The sequence below is a fragment of the Mytilus edulis genome, chromosome 5 (genome assembly GCF_963676685.1).
Source record: "Mytilus edulis chromosome 5, xbMytEdul2.2, whole genome shotgun sequence".
Classification (NCBI taxonomy): domain Eukaryota; kingdom Metazoa; phylum Mollusca; class Bivalvia; order Mytilida; family Mytilidae; genus Mytilus; species Mytilus edulis.
Genome location: NC_092348.1, coordinates 8,534,487 through 8,547,693, shown reverse-complemented (window position 1 = coordinate 8,547,693; position 13,207 = coordinate 8,534,487). Strand labels below are relative to the sequence as shown.

Genomic DNA, 13,207 nt, shown 5'->3' with positions numbered 1-13,207 from the left:
TATTTATAATCTTTGTTTGCTGCAAACTTATCAGCTAGATATGTTAATGGAATGAAAGAAAAGCCTCCCTCTGCCTGCTAGCAGCTACACTATATGCTGCATTGTTAGATGTCTGCTAAAATCATCTCAACCCCCTGGTATATCTTTTCTGGCATTCACTACTTGTTGCTGAGGTACATGATGCATCAGTACAGATCTGCACGAAATACCTCCACCCCTATGTGTCTTTTTCTTTTACTTTCCTGCACTTTGTTATTGTGAATTTTCCCCAAAGGAGTAGGGACAATAAGGCCCTTATTTGGCCCAAAAATAACTGCAAATTTAAAAGTTATCATGCATATTCTTAAATTACTAAAAACTTGACTAAGGCATAAGGTATTAAGAGAAACAAAACAAATTTGACAACGAACAAGTTACCATGGCAACAAACCATGACTTAATTTGCATATTTTGTAAAATTTATTGATTTTCCTTGTTTTTTCATCAAATTTTATTCTACATTGGAAAAGTATGTGCCCACCCAAGAAACAACTTTATATTTGGTGAGATTATGCCAATAGTTATGATTAAGCTTTTTTCAAATTATTTTGTTGTTTCTCGGCTGCGCAGGATGTTTCCACAATGGCAATAAAGATAGAAAACTGCATAAATTCTGTATTTTTCATCGTCTTTGTGAAAACAGTACATATTATGACGTAATTGTGACGTCATCAGATAATATCTTTATTTTTTTCATCTATATTTCTTGACCCTATGCATTTATTAACATTATGTGCCAATTTGAAATGGTTATCAAACATTTCATTTTCTTGAGCCAAAACTAGGCCTTAACGCACTTACTCCTTTGTAACAACCAATGTAAATGTATGATAAAATAAATAAATGCTGTTTTCTCTATAGGACAATCAAAAAGTATTAACAAGATTACTGAACTCGAAGGTAAATTTATAAAGGGTAAGTCATAAAAACTGACAAATTCAAATATAAGACATTTCATCCAACGAAAAATAATGGAAACAAATTACAAATGGTATTCTTACACTAGAAGTTAGACATCTAAAGAGCTAATCAGAGTTTTCACACTGACATAAGAAACCAAACATGAAAAGAGCCAATCTGAGGTTTTACACTTAAATAAGTAACCAAACATGAAAAGAGCCAATCTGAGGTTTTACACTTACATAAGTAACCAAACATGAAAAGAGCCAATCTGAGGTTTCACAATTACATTAAAAACTAGACAAGAAAAGAGCCAATCAGAGGTTTCACACTTGCACTAGAAACTAGACATGAAAAGAGCAATCCGAAGTTTCAAAATTGCATAGGAAACCAGACCTGGAGAGAGCTTATCAGAGGTTTCACACTTAGATTAGAAATCAGAACTTAAAGTCTTAAACGGAGCCAATTGGAGGATTCACACTTGCATTAGAAACCAGACATAAAAAGAGCCAATCAGAGGTTTCACACTTACATTAGAAACCAGGCATCAAATGAGCCAATCAGAGACTGCACACTTACATTAGAAATAAACTCATCATAAATACCAGGTTTAAACTTAATATTTTCGCCAGAGGCGCCTTTCGTTTACAAAAGACTCATCAGTGATGTTCAATCCCCAAAAAGTTAAAAAGGTCAAACAAAGTACAAGGTTGAAAAGCATTGAGGACCAAAATTCCCAAAAGTTTTGCCAATTACAGCTAATGTAATCTATTCCTGAGGTAGAAACCGGACCTAAAAAGAGTCAATCAGAGGTTTCACACATACATTAGATACCACACCTTAAATAAACAAATCAGAAATGTCTCACTTGCATTAAAAACAAGACTAACAATGAGCCTGTCAGAGGTTTTACTACCATACAAGGCAAACATAAATATTTTCCTCTAAGTCATCAAGTTATAGGTTATATTGAATAAGAAACGGAATCGATAATATAGTACTGCCTTCATGTTTAAACTCTTTCACATATGGACAGTTCATATGTTAAATGTCTAAATTAATGTTCTCGGACTTCAGTTGAATAACATATTGAATCTTTGAATTGGTCAGTCCTCTACTAACTAATGTGTTTTGTATATATGGACGGTTTTACCATCGTCAAGAATAACCAGAAGTTCATTTGTTTCTCGATTATAACTTAATCCACGTGGTTGTTTTATTCCATCTTCAAAACTTAGGATCACCTCCCCTTCTCCGTTGGGAGATATTTTATGGATATTATAGGTGATATATCCTGCCACATAAACATTACCCTGGTTATCTACAGCTACTCCTTTCGGTAATTTTAGATCATGACTGGAATAGAATTCTTTTTGTTGTCCAGTTGAAGTGACCATATAGACCTTATCACCGTAGTTACTTGAGCAGAAAATATCACCATATTTGTTCATGAACGTATCTCTAGGATCAAATATTGTTTTTATTTGCTTTAATATTCTACCATTATCTTTATCAATATTACTTAATGTCCACCCTTGACTCCTTACCCACATTTTCTCACCCAATGTACATACTGCCCAGAAGTTTCCGTCATCTGTAATAAGCTTCACAACTGTCATTGTTTGTGTGTCTATGAGTTGGATCCCAGAGCCGAAAGTGACGACTGCATGCCTATTGTCACACATCGCCACACCTAGTGGTTGGTGATCTAAGTACATTATAATGATACCTGAACCATCAGTCTTACAAGAATACAAACAGTTTTCATTGAAAGCACAGAAAAGAAGGCGATTGTTGGGAATAAAGCAACATCGAAACACTCTCACATCTTCACCTAATTGCGAGGAACTAAATGATTTCAAAAGTAAAATGCATCTATCCGAGTCGGACCGACAATATGTATGGACAGTATCTGTTACATCAAGGATGCCCATTGAGTGGACTAAATCAGGAAAATTAATTACTTCTTCTGAAGGTCTGAATTCCATTTTCTTGGTAATAGCTTTCTTTTGAACATCTTCAACAACTGCCTTTTGTCTTTCAGTTTCTAATTTCACAAATTGAAGGGTTCTGAATATATTTGAATCGATTTGATGTGACCTAAATGAGCCAATTGTATTCCTCCACGTGGTTAGATCTTCATACATGTGTCTCATGCTGCACACAGTTTCATTTGTGTTCTGTGTGTAATTCTTGCACGTCTCTTCAACTTCTGATAATATTTTAACTTCTATGTAATCCAAATGTGAATTGATTTGCTTTCGAATTTCAGATATTTTGTTCTTGATTTTTTGTTTTTCTGTAAGTGATTCCGACAATGCGTTATTCAATTCTCCCATTATTTTTTCCATGTTATGCATCAAGTCTAAAGTTTCTTTCTTCAAATCGGCTATTTGTGTTCCTTCTTCAACATCTATAATGGCCTGTTCGATAGATATTATTGTTGTACAGTTGAAATGTGCCTCTTGTTCACACTTAGAACATATCATTTTATCATGTTCATTACACCATAAATTCATTGTCTGGTCAGAATGACATGGACAGTGTTCTGTCGATCTATGTACATCAGCTGCACTTTCATGAAGCGATGTTTGTTTTGGAAAGTCTTGTGATTTTTGAATTTTTCGCTTAACTATATTATGTGGACTTGTTAATTTCTTATGGACATCAGCACATGATTGACAAACATGTTCAGAACAAGTAGTACACCAAAGTTCAGCACCAGTTTCCAGACCATCCCGGAGACAACCAGCACATAATTCTGCAGACATTCTGAAATGTAAAAAAACTTTGAATTTTACGCGACTACCATACATGTGAGAGGTTTAGTTAGCTATGAGACCAGATTAAATCCACCATTTTTTATACCAAGTCAGGAATACGTCAGTTATTTTCCATTCGTTTGGTGTGTTTTAGGTTTTGATTTGTCTTCTGATAAGGGACGTTTTGAATTTTCCTTAAAGTTTGGCATTTTTGTTATTTTATTTTTAGCAACATTAGATATCTACAAATGTACTAGTGATGTAATGTCAAAACATTGCATAAGACAGTTGTTTTCCTTTATATAAGCTAGTCGCTTTGTAGCTTTTGTTGGGGTGGGTTGTTATCAAAATGTACATGCATGCTTTTTCCTAATGTAACATTTTTCATTAGTTGTGATTGATTCGACATACTTAATCCTCTTTCGTTTTATAAATATCTACAAGGACAAACAATATGTGATAAGCACTTCAGTTAATCAGGGATTTATATGTAAAAATCCTTGAGTCAATGCACCAATTTACAAAATTTCATTATTTTATTTATTATCATTTATGGTAAACTATTAAAACATATAAACAATAAGAAACTGTACATTTTCAGTTTGTATAAGGTGTTTAATTTCCTGCTAGATATGATAACATATATTAAATAGCAACGTAGCTAGACATTTAAGTTAATCAATTTTCAAATTTTCCTTTTTTGTACGACTTATTAATAACAATTCAGATTAAAGGGATACCTATATAGTTCTCAATAAAAACAATTATTTGACAACTTGTTAGTGGACAAGGTCACGAATCAGAAATAAATGTGTTCATCCGACATTTTACAAGTGTAATCACTATTCCTTTTGTGTTGGATGTTGGTATGGTAGATTTTTAACTCGGGAAAGAAAACGTCATATAGAGTTACCCTGTACGCCAGTCAGATAAATAATTTACAGAATGTATCTCTAGTGTTCGACTTGATCTTTACTTGATAATTCCAAAAGCGTATTGTAGTGGCAATTAACGTGAAATAAGTGAGTTTCTTGAATTGAATCATTCATTCACTAACTTGACTTGGTTTTGTTGCAGAACAGTAAATGTTACCACTATTGTTTAAAAATAGCAACGAATCTTATTTTGAAAGGCCATGTGAGCTTTTTATATTACTTGGCCTCCTCCGTAAACTTAAAAAAAAACTACTCTGAAACTGTTATTAGAGTTTGAGATTATAATACAGTTTGTACTGCTGTTTCCCTATTTTTGACATTTTTACCTATTGTGTATGTTTGTTTTGTTGAAACATCGTTGTCAATATAATAGAATTTAATACGACTGACATACAATTGAGAGGTTTAGCTAGCTTTAAAACCAGGTTTAATCAACCATTTTCTTGAAAGAAAATGCCTATACCAAGTCAGGAACAAGACAGTTGTTGTCCATTCGTGTGATGTGTTTGAGCTTTTGTTTTTTGCCAATTGATTAGGGACTTTCCTTTTTGAATTTTCGTCGGAGTTCAGTAGTTTTTTTTACTTGTAACCGAGTGTTCCTTCTTGAATCTAGTTTAAAAGTTGTATTCTGCCTAAAAATAGAACGCATGGATAAAACACTGTTTTGGCTCAAATTTTAAGAATTAACATTTGTGTGGGTAAATCTATCAACGGGCCAATTTGTACCGCCTATGATTTTCTTTTTAAAAGAAACGGAGAACCCCTTTTGGAGTTGTTGTCCATGAAATTGTTTTCCCATCTAAATATATTTATTATAAGTTTTTGTTTATTATCTTGAAAACAATTACATATACGAGTAGATAGAAATTTAAAATAACCATAACAATCAAACCTGCAAATAATTCAACATCAATTTGTCCTTTATACTTCTTTAGTAAATAAAGAGAATCTTTCAATAATCAAATAAAAAGAAAAGTAGCACCCACACTATAAGTCAATAAGATCGAAATAAAAATTGATCTATCATAGGAATTTTTGTCTTTGAAAAAAGGATGTTTACACATTTTTGCTGAAACCTGGTAAAACGCAATAAGAATCAGATATAAATAACTTAGATTAGAATTACAAAAAGTCCACATTGCTGGTATCGTCAAAACAAAAGTGCTTGTCCTTGAAAGATGAGTTTAACCATTTTGCATTTTTTACAGAAACCATTTATACAGATTAATAGAAACTACAATTGATGAAGTTATAAAGCATGATACGATCTACAAATAAGTCAAAACAGCCGATATTGTCATCTAAATTACCCACTTAATAAAATAAAGTATTTTACCCATTTTATGAACTTTTTGCAAACATTTTGATAGAGAGCAAAACTTATTAACAAGATAAGATCATTAAAAAGTTTACATGGTAAAAATCGTCAATAAACCACCTTAAAGGGTTTATTGCTCTTAATTTAAAGATGACTTCTCCACTTTTCTTGTGTATTTGGCAAACAATGTATTATGAAAGTACAGAGAAAATAGCAAAATGTTCAGCACAATCGTTTTTGCTAAAATGTCAGTAGGACCGACAAAAACCAACTGGTTCTTGTAGGAGTTATTTCCCCTGAGTGATTCTTTTTCACAAAATTTTAATTTTGGTCTAGAAATATAGTGGTAAAATGAAAAAGACCAGAAAATATGTTCTAAATACAATATAAAAAAGAAGATGTAGTATGATTGCCAATGAGACAACCCTCCATAAGAGACAAAAATGACATAGACATTAACAACTATAGATCACCGTACGACCTTCAACAAGTTGGTCATTAAGAACAGTCGTAAAATTAAATCGATGAGTATACTGTAAACTTTAAAAATGACGACCACAAGACGATTTATAAAAATGTCACTAAATTAAAGATACAAATAAGCAAACATAATAGACCACTTTCGAGTTCATCCGTCACCGGAAAAAACTCGTCAATTATACGCGCCTTTATGACGTCATTTACCAGATAGAGGGGGTCGCCTGTATCCCTGCACTATTTATGTTCATCAAGCGTCTTGGTGATCGTCATTGTGCAGGATAAACTAGAAATAATGGTTGTTCTGTAGGTACTTAATGACAATTCCCTAATGACATCAATGCTGATTGTCAATTTTGAGAATTCAATTTGTCGTATAATTCGTACAATATAGAATTATAGTTTTCCAACCACTCGCTCAACATTGGAATGGAAGAGACGACGCCCCTAAACGCACAAATGACGTTCACTAAAACCAGAGTTTTTGACGGAAATGCATCGAACTCGAAAGTTGTCTATTGATTTTTATAAACATATTTCCAGTCAATACAGACTTTTGCCGAGAGTCTCTTGTTCAAAATTAAGAAATGCATTCACTAAATCTTGTAGGACTTTGGAAATATACAGAATTTTAGAACAATGCGTTTAGCATTCTTTTCATGATTTATATATACGGCATGACACATATTCATGATATTAGTAGCTTAAAATAATTTATTGAATTCTCTCATTATTAATTCAGACAGTCTATACAGTTTTCCCAAAGTTTAACAAAAGCAACATATTTGTAGAATGCACTTACCTTCGTTCAAGTTAACTTGCTACCTACATTACAAAGGTATGGCTATTGATTACCTAGTACACCTTTTTGTAGATAAACTAGTGACGTAACAATATTACTGGTATACAGTGAAATTGGTTTTTGTAAATGAGAGGATTTTCCTTAAACAAAGCTTACAAGGAAAGTGAAGATTGAAAAAGATATACGGAAAATTGGGTACACGTTATCTTATAAATCTAATACGGACATTCGTATGGTCATATTTATAAATTAACTGTTTACAAAACTTTTGAAATTTTGAAATACTACGACTTTTCTACCTCAGGAATAGATTACCTTAGCTGTATTTGGCAAAACTTTGAAGAATTTTGATCCTCACTGCTCTTCAACTTCGTACTTTATTTGGCCTTTTTAACTTTTTTTTTTATTCGAGCGTCACTGATGAGTTTTTTTGTAGACGAAACACGCGTCTGGAGTAAATACAAAATTTAATCCTGATATCTATGATGAGTTGTTCTCCAATAAAAAATAACATACAACCAACCTATGTAAAACGAAGAAACTGAAAGTAGAAACCCAGAAGACAATACACAATCAACTAGATTCAGAAGTAACTATAGACTCATAATTTACTTCCCAATGGTTTTAACTTTGACAAATCATATTTCTCAAAGTTGTTGTCCTAAGATTATTTATTTATTAGAAGAGAACATATGTTGGTCAAAAGACTTAATCTTTGGTACTTGCATGTAATCATTTATTTTTTAATCACAATAAGAAATTGTAAGTACCAAATTCTATCTTTTCTCAGTAATAAGCCAATATCTTACATAAAATTTCTCTGACGAAAAATGATAACAATGTTGTTAAGAAGCTTATCCAAGAGTGTTTCTTTCTTATTCAATAAATGTCTGATAACTGATAAGGCCACATGACCATCAGTAATTCACGTGTGCCTTTGACTACTTACATAAAATCACATTATAAGAATTATTGTTCATTGTCATATATCTTATTCCTTCACTGAGAAGTACACTAGTGGTAAGCTAAACGTATGGTTTCTTTTTGTTACTTCACTGAAATACAATTAAAAACAATAGATAATGCAAACTACGTATAACATTCTGACAACGTTCTGGGAGTAGGGTCACCCAAAGTGTGCAGTGCAATTTGATTGTTCGACAACTATAACATAACTGCTTTCAGATATTTTCAATTCCCTATTTATGTTTTTTTTTGTGATTTTAGGGGTACAGGGAAACAATGAATTTAAATGTTCAACGTTGTAGAAATAAAATAATGCAGTTTTCTAATCACTGAAATTTGTTACATACTGTGATTTTTGTTCATTGATGAATGATTCGAGCACTATTTTCAATTCCCTAATAAGAAAATTATTATATTACCAGAAGTTCATTTCTAGGACTTTCAAATGCAAGCCTTGTAGGTGTTGATCATATTATCTTTTGGCGTATAAAATTATAATCCTGGTACTTTTGATAACTATTTATCATGTTTATACATGCACATGCACTAAAAGCAATTGAAAAAATCAAAAACATACATGCCAAAAAAACAAATTATTACTTTTTAAATCTCATTTTGGGTTGACTGTATAAATGAATGTCCCTTTTGTATGTTTCGCCTATCTTTTTTAAACAATAAATAGAAAAGAACACTTGGCGTCAGTATTTTTTAACCAGATACCAAATGTTAAATTTTCTTTAACTGTTAATGATCATTAATTATAACCCCCATACCAAACTTTGTACCTAGTGTAATATTTTGTTTCATAGATTGTATTATTTTTACAGACAATGTGGTCCATACTAGTGATTGTTATATCATCAATACTTATAACTTGTGCCAGTATACCAACAACACCACCCGTATGGCCTTCAGCATTCTCGGTAGATTTTGTAGAGGACATATTTTTCGCTGTTGTGAAATATTCCCACAACAATGGAACATGGTATTATGACTTTCCGAATGGCAGAGCGAGATACGACCATCTTCGTGGACAGAAAAATAATTTTTGCGGAGGACAAAAGCTCAGTGACAATGATCCAAAGGCTCCGTGTAGTCTTTTGTTTACAAACCATAGTAACATGTATGTTATATATCCAGAGGCAAAGACATGTTGTATTTTGTGTGGCAAAAAAGAAGGTTGCACTGTTCTAAAACCAACTTGGTTGTCGAATTCCTCGTATACTGGCGATAGAGTATTTGAAGGAAAGAAATGCCATGGGTGGGCTGAACCAGGACACATTTTCACAGACGAACTTTACGTTACTGATGAGAATGTTCTTTGTCAGTACCATGAAAAGTCATTTGTTGGTGATTTGATTCATACTCTAACATTCAACCAAGCAAGTTACAAAGTACAACAACCAGATACATCGATCTTTGATATTCCACGCTATTGTAAGGATGTATGTCCTCGCCCTTATCCAAATCACGTGACACTCAAACGATCGATATTATAAATAAGTGTAAAATGCAGTTTATTTAGAGAATGAGAACAATATTTGCCTATACATTTTACATATCCACATCTTTATCGTTGGGATATTTTTCGTTTAGTCAGTGAATTGTTAGGAAAATATTGTAATGAACAAATTGTAATCTTTGGCATTGCACAAGGTAATGTTTTATCTGACTGTTTATTGACACGTCTTTTCACTAAATACATTGGGTTTTGGATGTGTACGAATTGATAATTTAGTCTTAGATGAATGATTGTTTTTTTAGTAGTTTTTATTTGTTTTGAACTAACTGTCAGTAACTGCTAGTACTGTCATATCTGTACTAAGTGTCTTTTTGTTGTTGGGATGTATATGTACCGGTCCACGTCCACTTTGTCTTTTGTTAGATACGTTTCCTTTTTTCAACTGACTTTGTCGCGCTTGCGACTTTTGTCGCAGAATGCTCGACATCGGGCAATCCGGCGGCGGCGTTAACTAACTTTTTTTAGAGCTTAATATTTTAGAAGGTAGACGACCTGGATGCTCCATACTTTGTAGATACATGTGCTGTAGATGCATAATGTTCCGAAGTTTCCGTCTGTCACATGTACATTGTCCTTGACCTCATTTTCTTGGTTCACTGACTTCTTGAAAAAAGTTCGTTTTTTTCTTATTATGAGTAATAGGACAACTATGTTTGGTATGTGTGTACCTTGCAAGGTCTTCGTGTCCGTCAGACAATTTTTCTTTGACCTCAATCTCATTTCATGGATCAGTGAACAAGGTTAAGTTTTGGTGTTCAAGTCCTTATCTCAAATTATATAAGCAATATGTTTAATATATTTGGTGTATGGAAGGATTGTAAGGTGTACATGGCCGGCAGGTGACATCTGACCTTGACCTCCTTTTCATGGTTCAGTGGTTATAATTAAGTTTTTTTGTGTTTGGTCTGTTTTCTTATGCTGTATGCAATAGGTCTACTATATTTGGTGTATGGAATGATTGTAAGGTGTACATGTCCAACTGGCAGGTGTCATCTGACCTCAACCTCATTTTCATTGTTCAGTGGTCGAAATTAAGTTTTTGGTCTTTTTTCTAATACTAATGGGTATATTTGGTGTATGGAATATTTTATGATGTACATGTCAGTCTCGTAGGTTTTATTTGACCTTGACCTCATTTTCATGGTTCATTGCACAGTGCTAATGTTTGTGTGTTTTTTAAAACTATAAGCAATAGGTCAACTATATTTGTTTAATGGAAGGATTGTAAGATGTACATGTCTGCCTTGCATGGTTCACCTGATCTTGATCTCATTTCCATGGTTCATTGCTCAATGATTTGGGTTTCTTGGTTAAGTCTGTTTCTTATAAACTATAAGCAATAGGTCAACTATATTTAAAGTATGGAATATTTGTAAGGTGTATTTCTTTTTGGTGTATATGACTTTGACCTCTTTATCTTTGATCATGTTAAGTCTATGTGATAATTGTATTAAAGCTTTATATTATGTACTATCAACATACTAATATGAGGCAGGCATTACCTGTAAATGGGGACGAAGTCTGTATGAATTATTTTTTTGTAACTTAATTATTTGTCAAAAAAAAAAGAAACGGAAATACCGTAACGTTTCCGAGTTTGGTTCTGTTGTTAGGGATTTTAGTTGTGACGTTATTTAAATTATGACGTCATATGCAATGTAAACAAAGAAACGCTATCATTAGGTAACGTTTTTTCATATCAAGGAATTATTAAAAATGAAATTGGTATTGCGCGTTTCTTCCTATTTTATACTAGACTGATAAATATATATTTTACTCAAAGTTTCATACAAACGAGACCGGAAAAAGGAAGTATATTGTACATTTCTGCGCAGGTCCGGGATTTCAAAACATGACATAAAAAAAATTGAACGATTTTGAGTTCATTAGTACAATGAAAAATTCGGGAAATTTTCCCGAATTTTTTTTTTATTGAATTTTCTATTGTTATTGGGGACTTCGTCCCCATATTAATGGTAAGTAAAACAGGCGAGACATTGCAGCGTGTCCCCTCTTGTTATAGTTTGTTCTTTTGGTTGTATTGTTACACCACTCTCCCATGTTAGGGGAGTGTAAGTGCCTTCAAACTAATTAGAAAAGAAGTAACAAACTTAATATGAAAAAGACCACATTCTGTATTTGCCTCTCCCAAGCCTGGAGTCTGTAATTCAGCGGTCGTCTTGTGTTGCTGTGTTACATATTTGGTTTTCGTTCATTATTTTGTACATAAATTAGCCTGTTAGTTTTTTCGGTTGCAATGTTTTACATTTGTCATTTCGTGGCATTTTATAGATGACTTTGTGGTATGGGCTTTGCCCTTTGATGAAGGCCGTAACGTACGCTTATATAAGGTAGATACCATTTGATTTTATTGGGTAGCGCTAGGATGAAATTTGAAAACATTCAAGACAGGAGCTTTGAGTTTAAAAAAGGCAAGATAAGCAACTTTGCCAAAAAAAAGCAGGATAAGAATTTGTGTTAAAAAAAAGTCAATATAAACTAATAAAAAGAAAGGCAGGATCGAATAGAGTGAAAAATGGCAGTTCTCTTATTTTAAAATTTCAGAACTGAAGTTTGTTAAATATTTACAGTAGAGACTGCATAGGTCACCGTAGGTATGCTTCTAAAAAGAATAGCATTGTGCGATATGAACTGGTTCAATTCTAAAATTTCTGATGTGACGAAGGTCAAGACATTTCAAGAGAGATTGAATAGAAATACTTTCACAATGAATATCACAAACCGATTTGAACTGGTATAAACTTAAAAGTTGGACGGAGGTTAAGTAATAACAACAGAGGCTGCATAATTATATTTATTCAATGTACTTGAGTAACTGATGATTAATTACCTAAACACTTGTATACAGTATACATTTTGTAAGTACCACTGTAAAAACGTACTTAAAAGTGTCTGTTCATAAGTAGCACGCGCTAATTCGCGGTGGTTCAACTATTTTGAATACAGATAATGACCGTTTGTTAAAGTAGGATATATACCTTGGATAGAATATGTTTGTTTTCTAAATCGAAATTTGTCCTTTAGATTAAACAAAGATCTACAGTGTGCAGTTTTTTGTCGAGCCAGCGACTTTAGTTGCAGAAAGCTCGACATAGGGATAGTGATCCGGCGGTGGCGGCTACGGCGTTAGCTCACTTCTTAAAAGCTTTATATTTTAGAAGGTGGAAGACCTGGATGCTTCATCCTTTGTATATAGATGCCTCATGTTACGAAGTTTACGTCAGTCACATGTGCAATGTTCTTGACCTCGTTTTCACGGTTCAGTGAGTACTTGAAAAAAAGTTAAGATTTTTTGTAATCTTAAATTCTCTCTTATTATAAGTAAAAGGATAACTATATTTGGCATGTGTGTACCTTGCAAGGTCCTCATGCCCGTCAGACAGTTTTCATTTGACCTCAACCTCATTTCATGGATCAGTGAACAAGTTTAAGTTTTGGTGGTCAAGTCCATAACTCAGATCGGTT

At 33.0% G+C, this 13,207-nt stretch overlaps 1 protein-coding gene and 1 long non-coding RNA gene across 2 annotated transcripts; one reads left to right on the top strand and one right to left on the bottom strand.

The window, feature by feature from the left end:
- Window positions 1-1,831: 1,831 nt before the first annotated feature.
- LOC139522284 (uncharacterized) lies at window positions 1,832-7,273 on the bottom strand. Its single transcript, XM_071315834.1, has 2 exons — window positions 7,234-7,273; window positions 1,832-3,711 (listed from the first exon to the last, which is right to left on the bottom strand). Exon 2 carries the CDS (start codon window positions 3,708-3,710, stop codon window positions 2,061-2,063), a length of 1,650 nt encoding a protein of 549 aa, XP_071171935.1. The 5' UTR covers window position 3,711; window positions 7,234-7,273; the 3' UTR covers window positions 1,832-2,060.
- An 870-nt stretch (window positions 7,274-8,143) lies between these two features.
- On the top strand, window positions 8,144-9,712 carry LOC139522883 (uncharacterized). The gene is made up of 2 exons (XR_011664508.1): window positions 8,144-8,253; window positions 9,027-9,712. It is a non-coding gene; the product is annotated as an uncharacterized lncRNA (long non-coding RNA).
- Window positions 9,713-13,207: the final 3,495 nt, after the last annotated feature.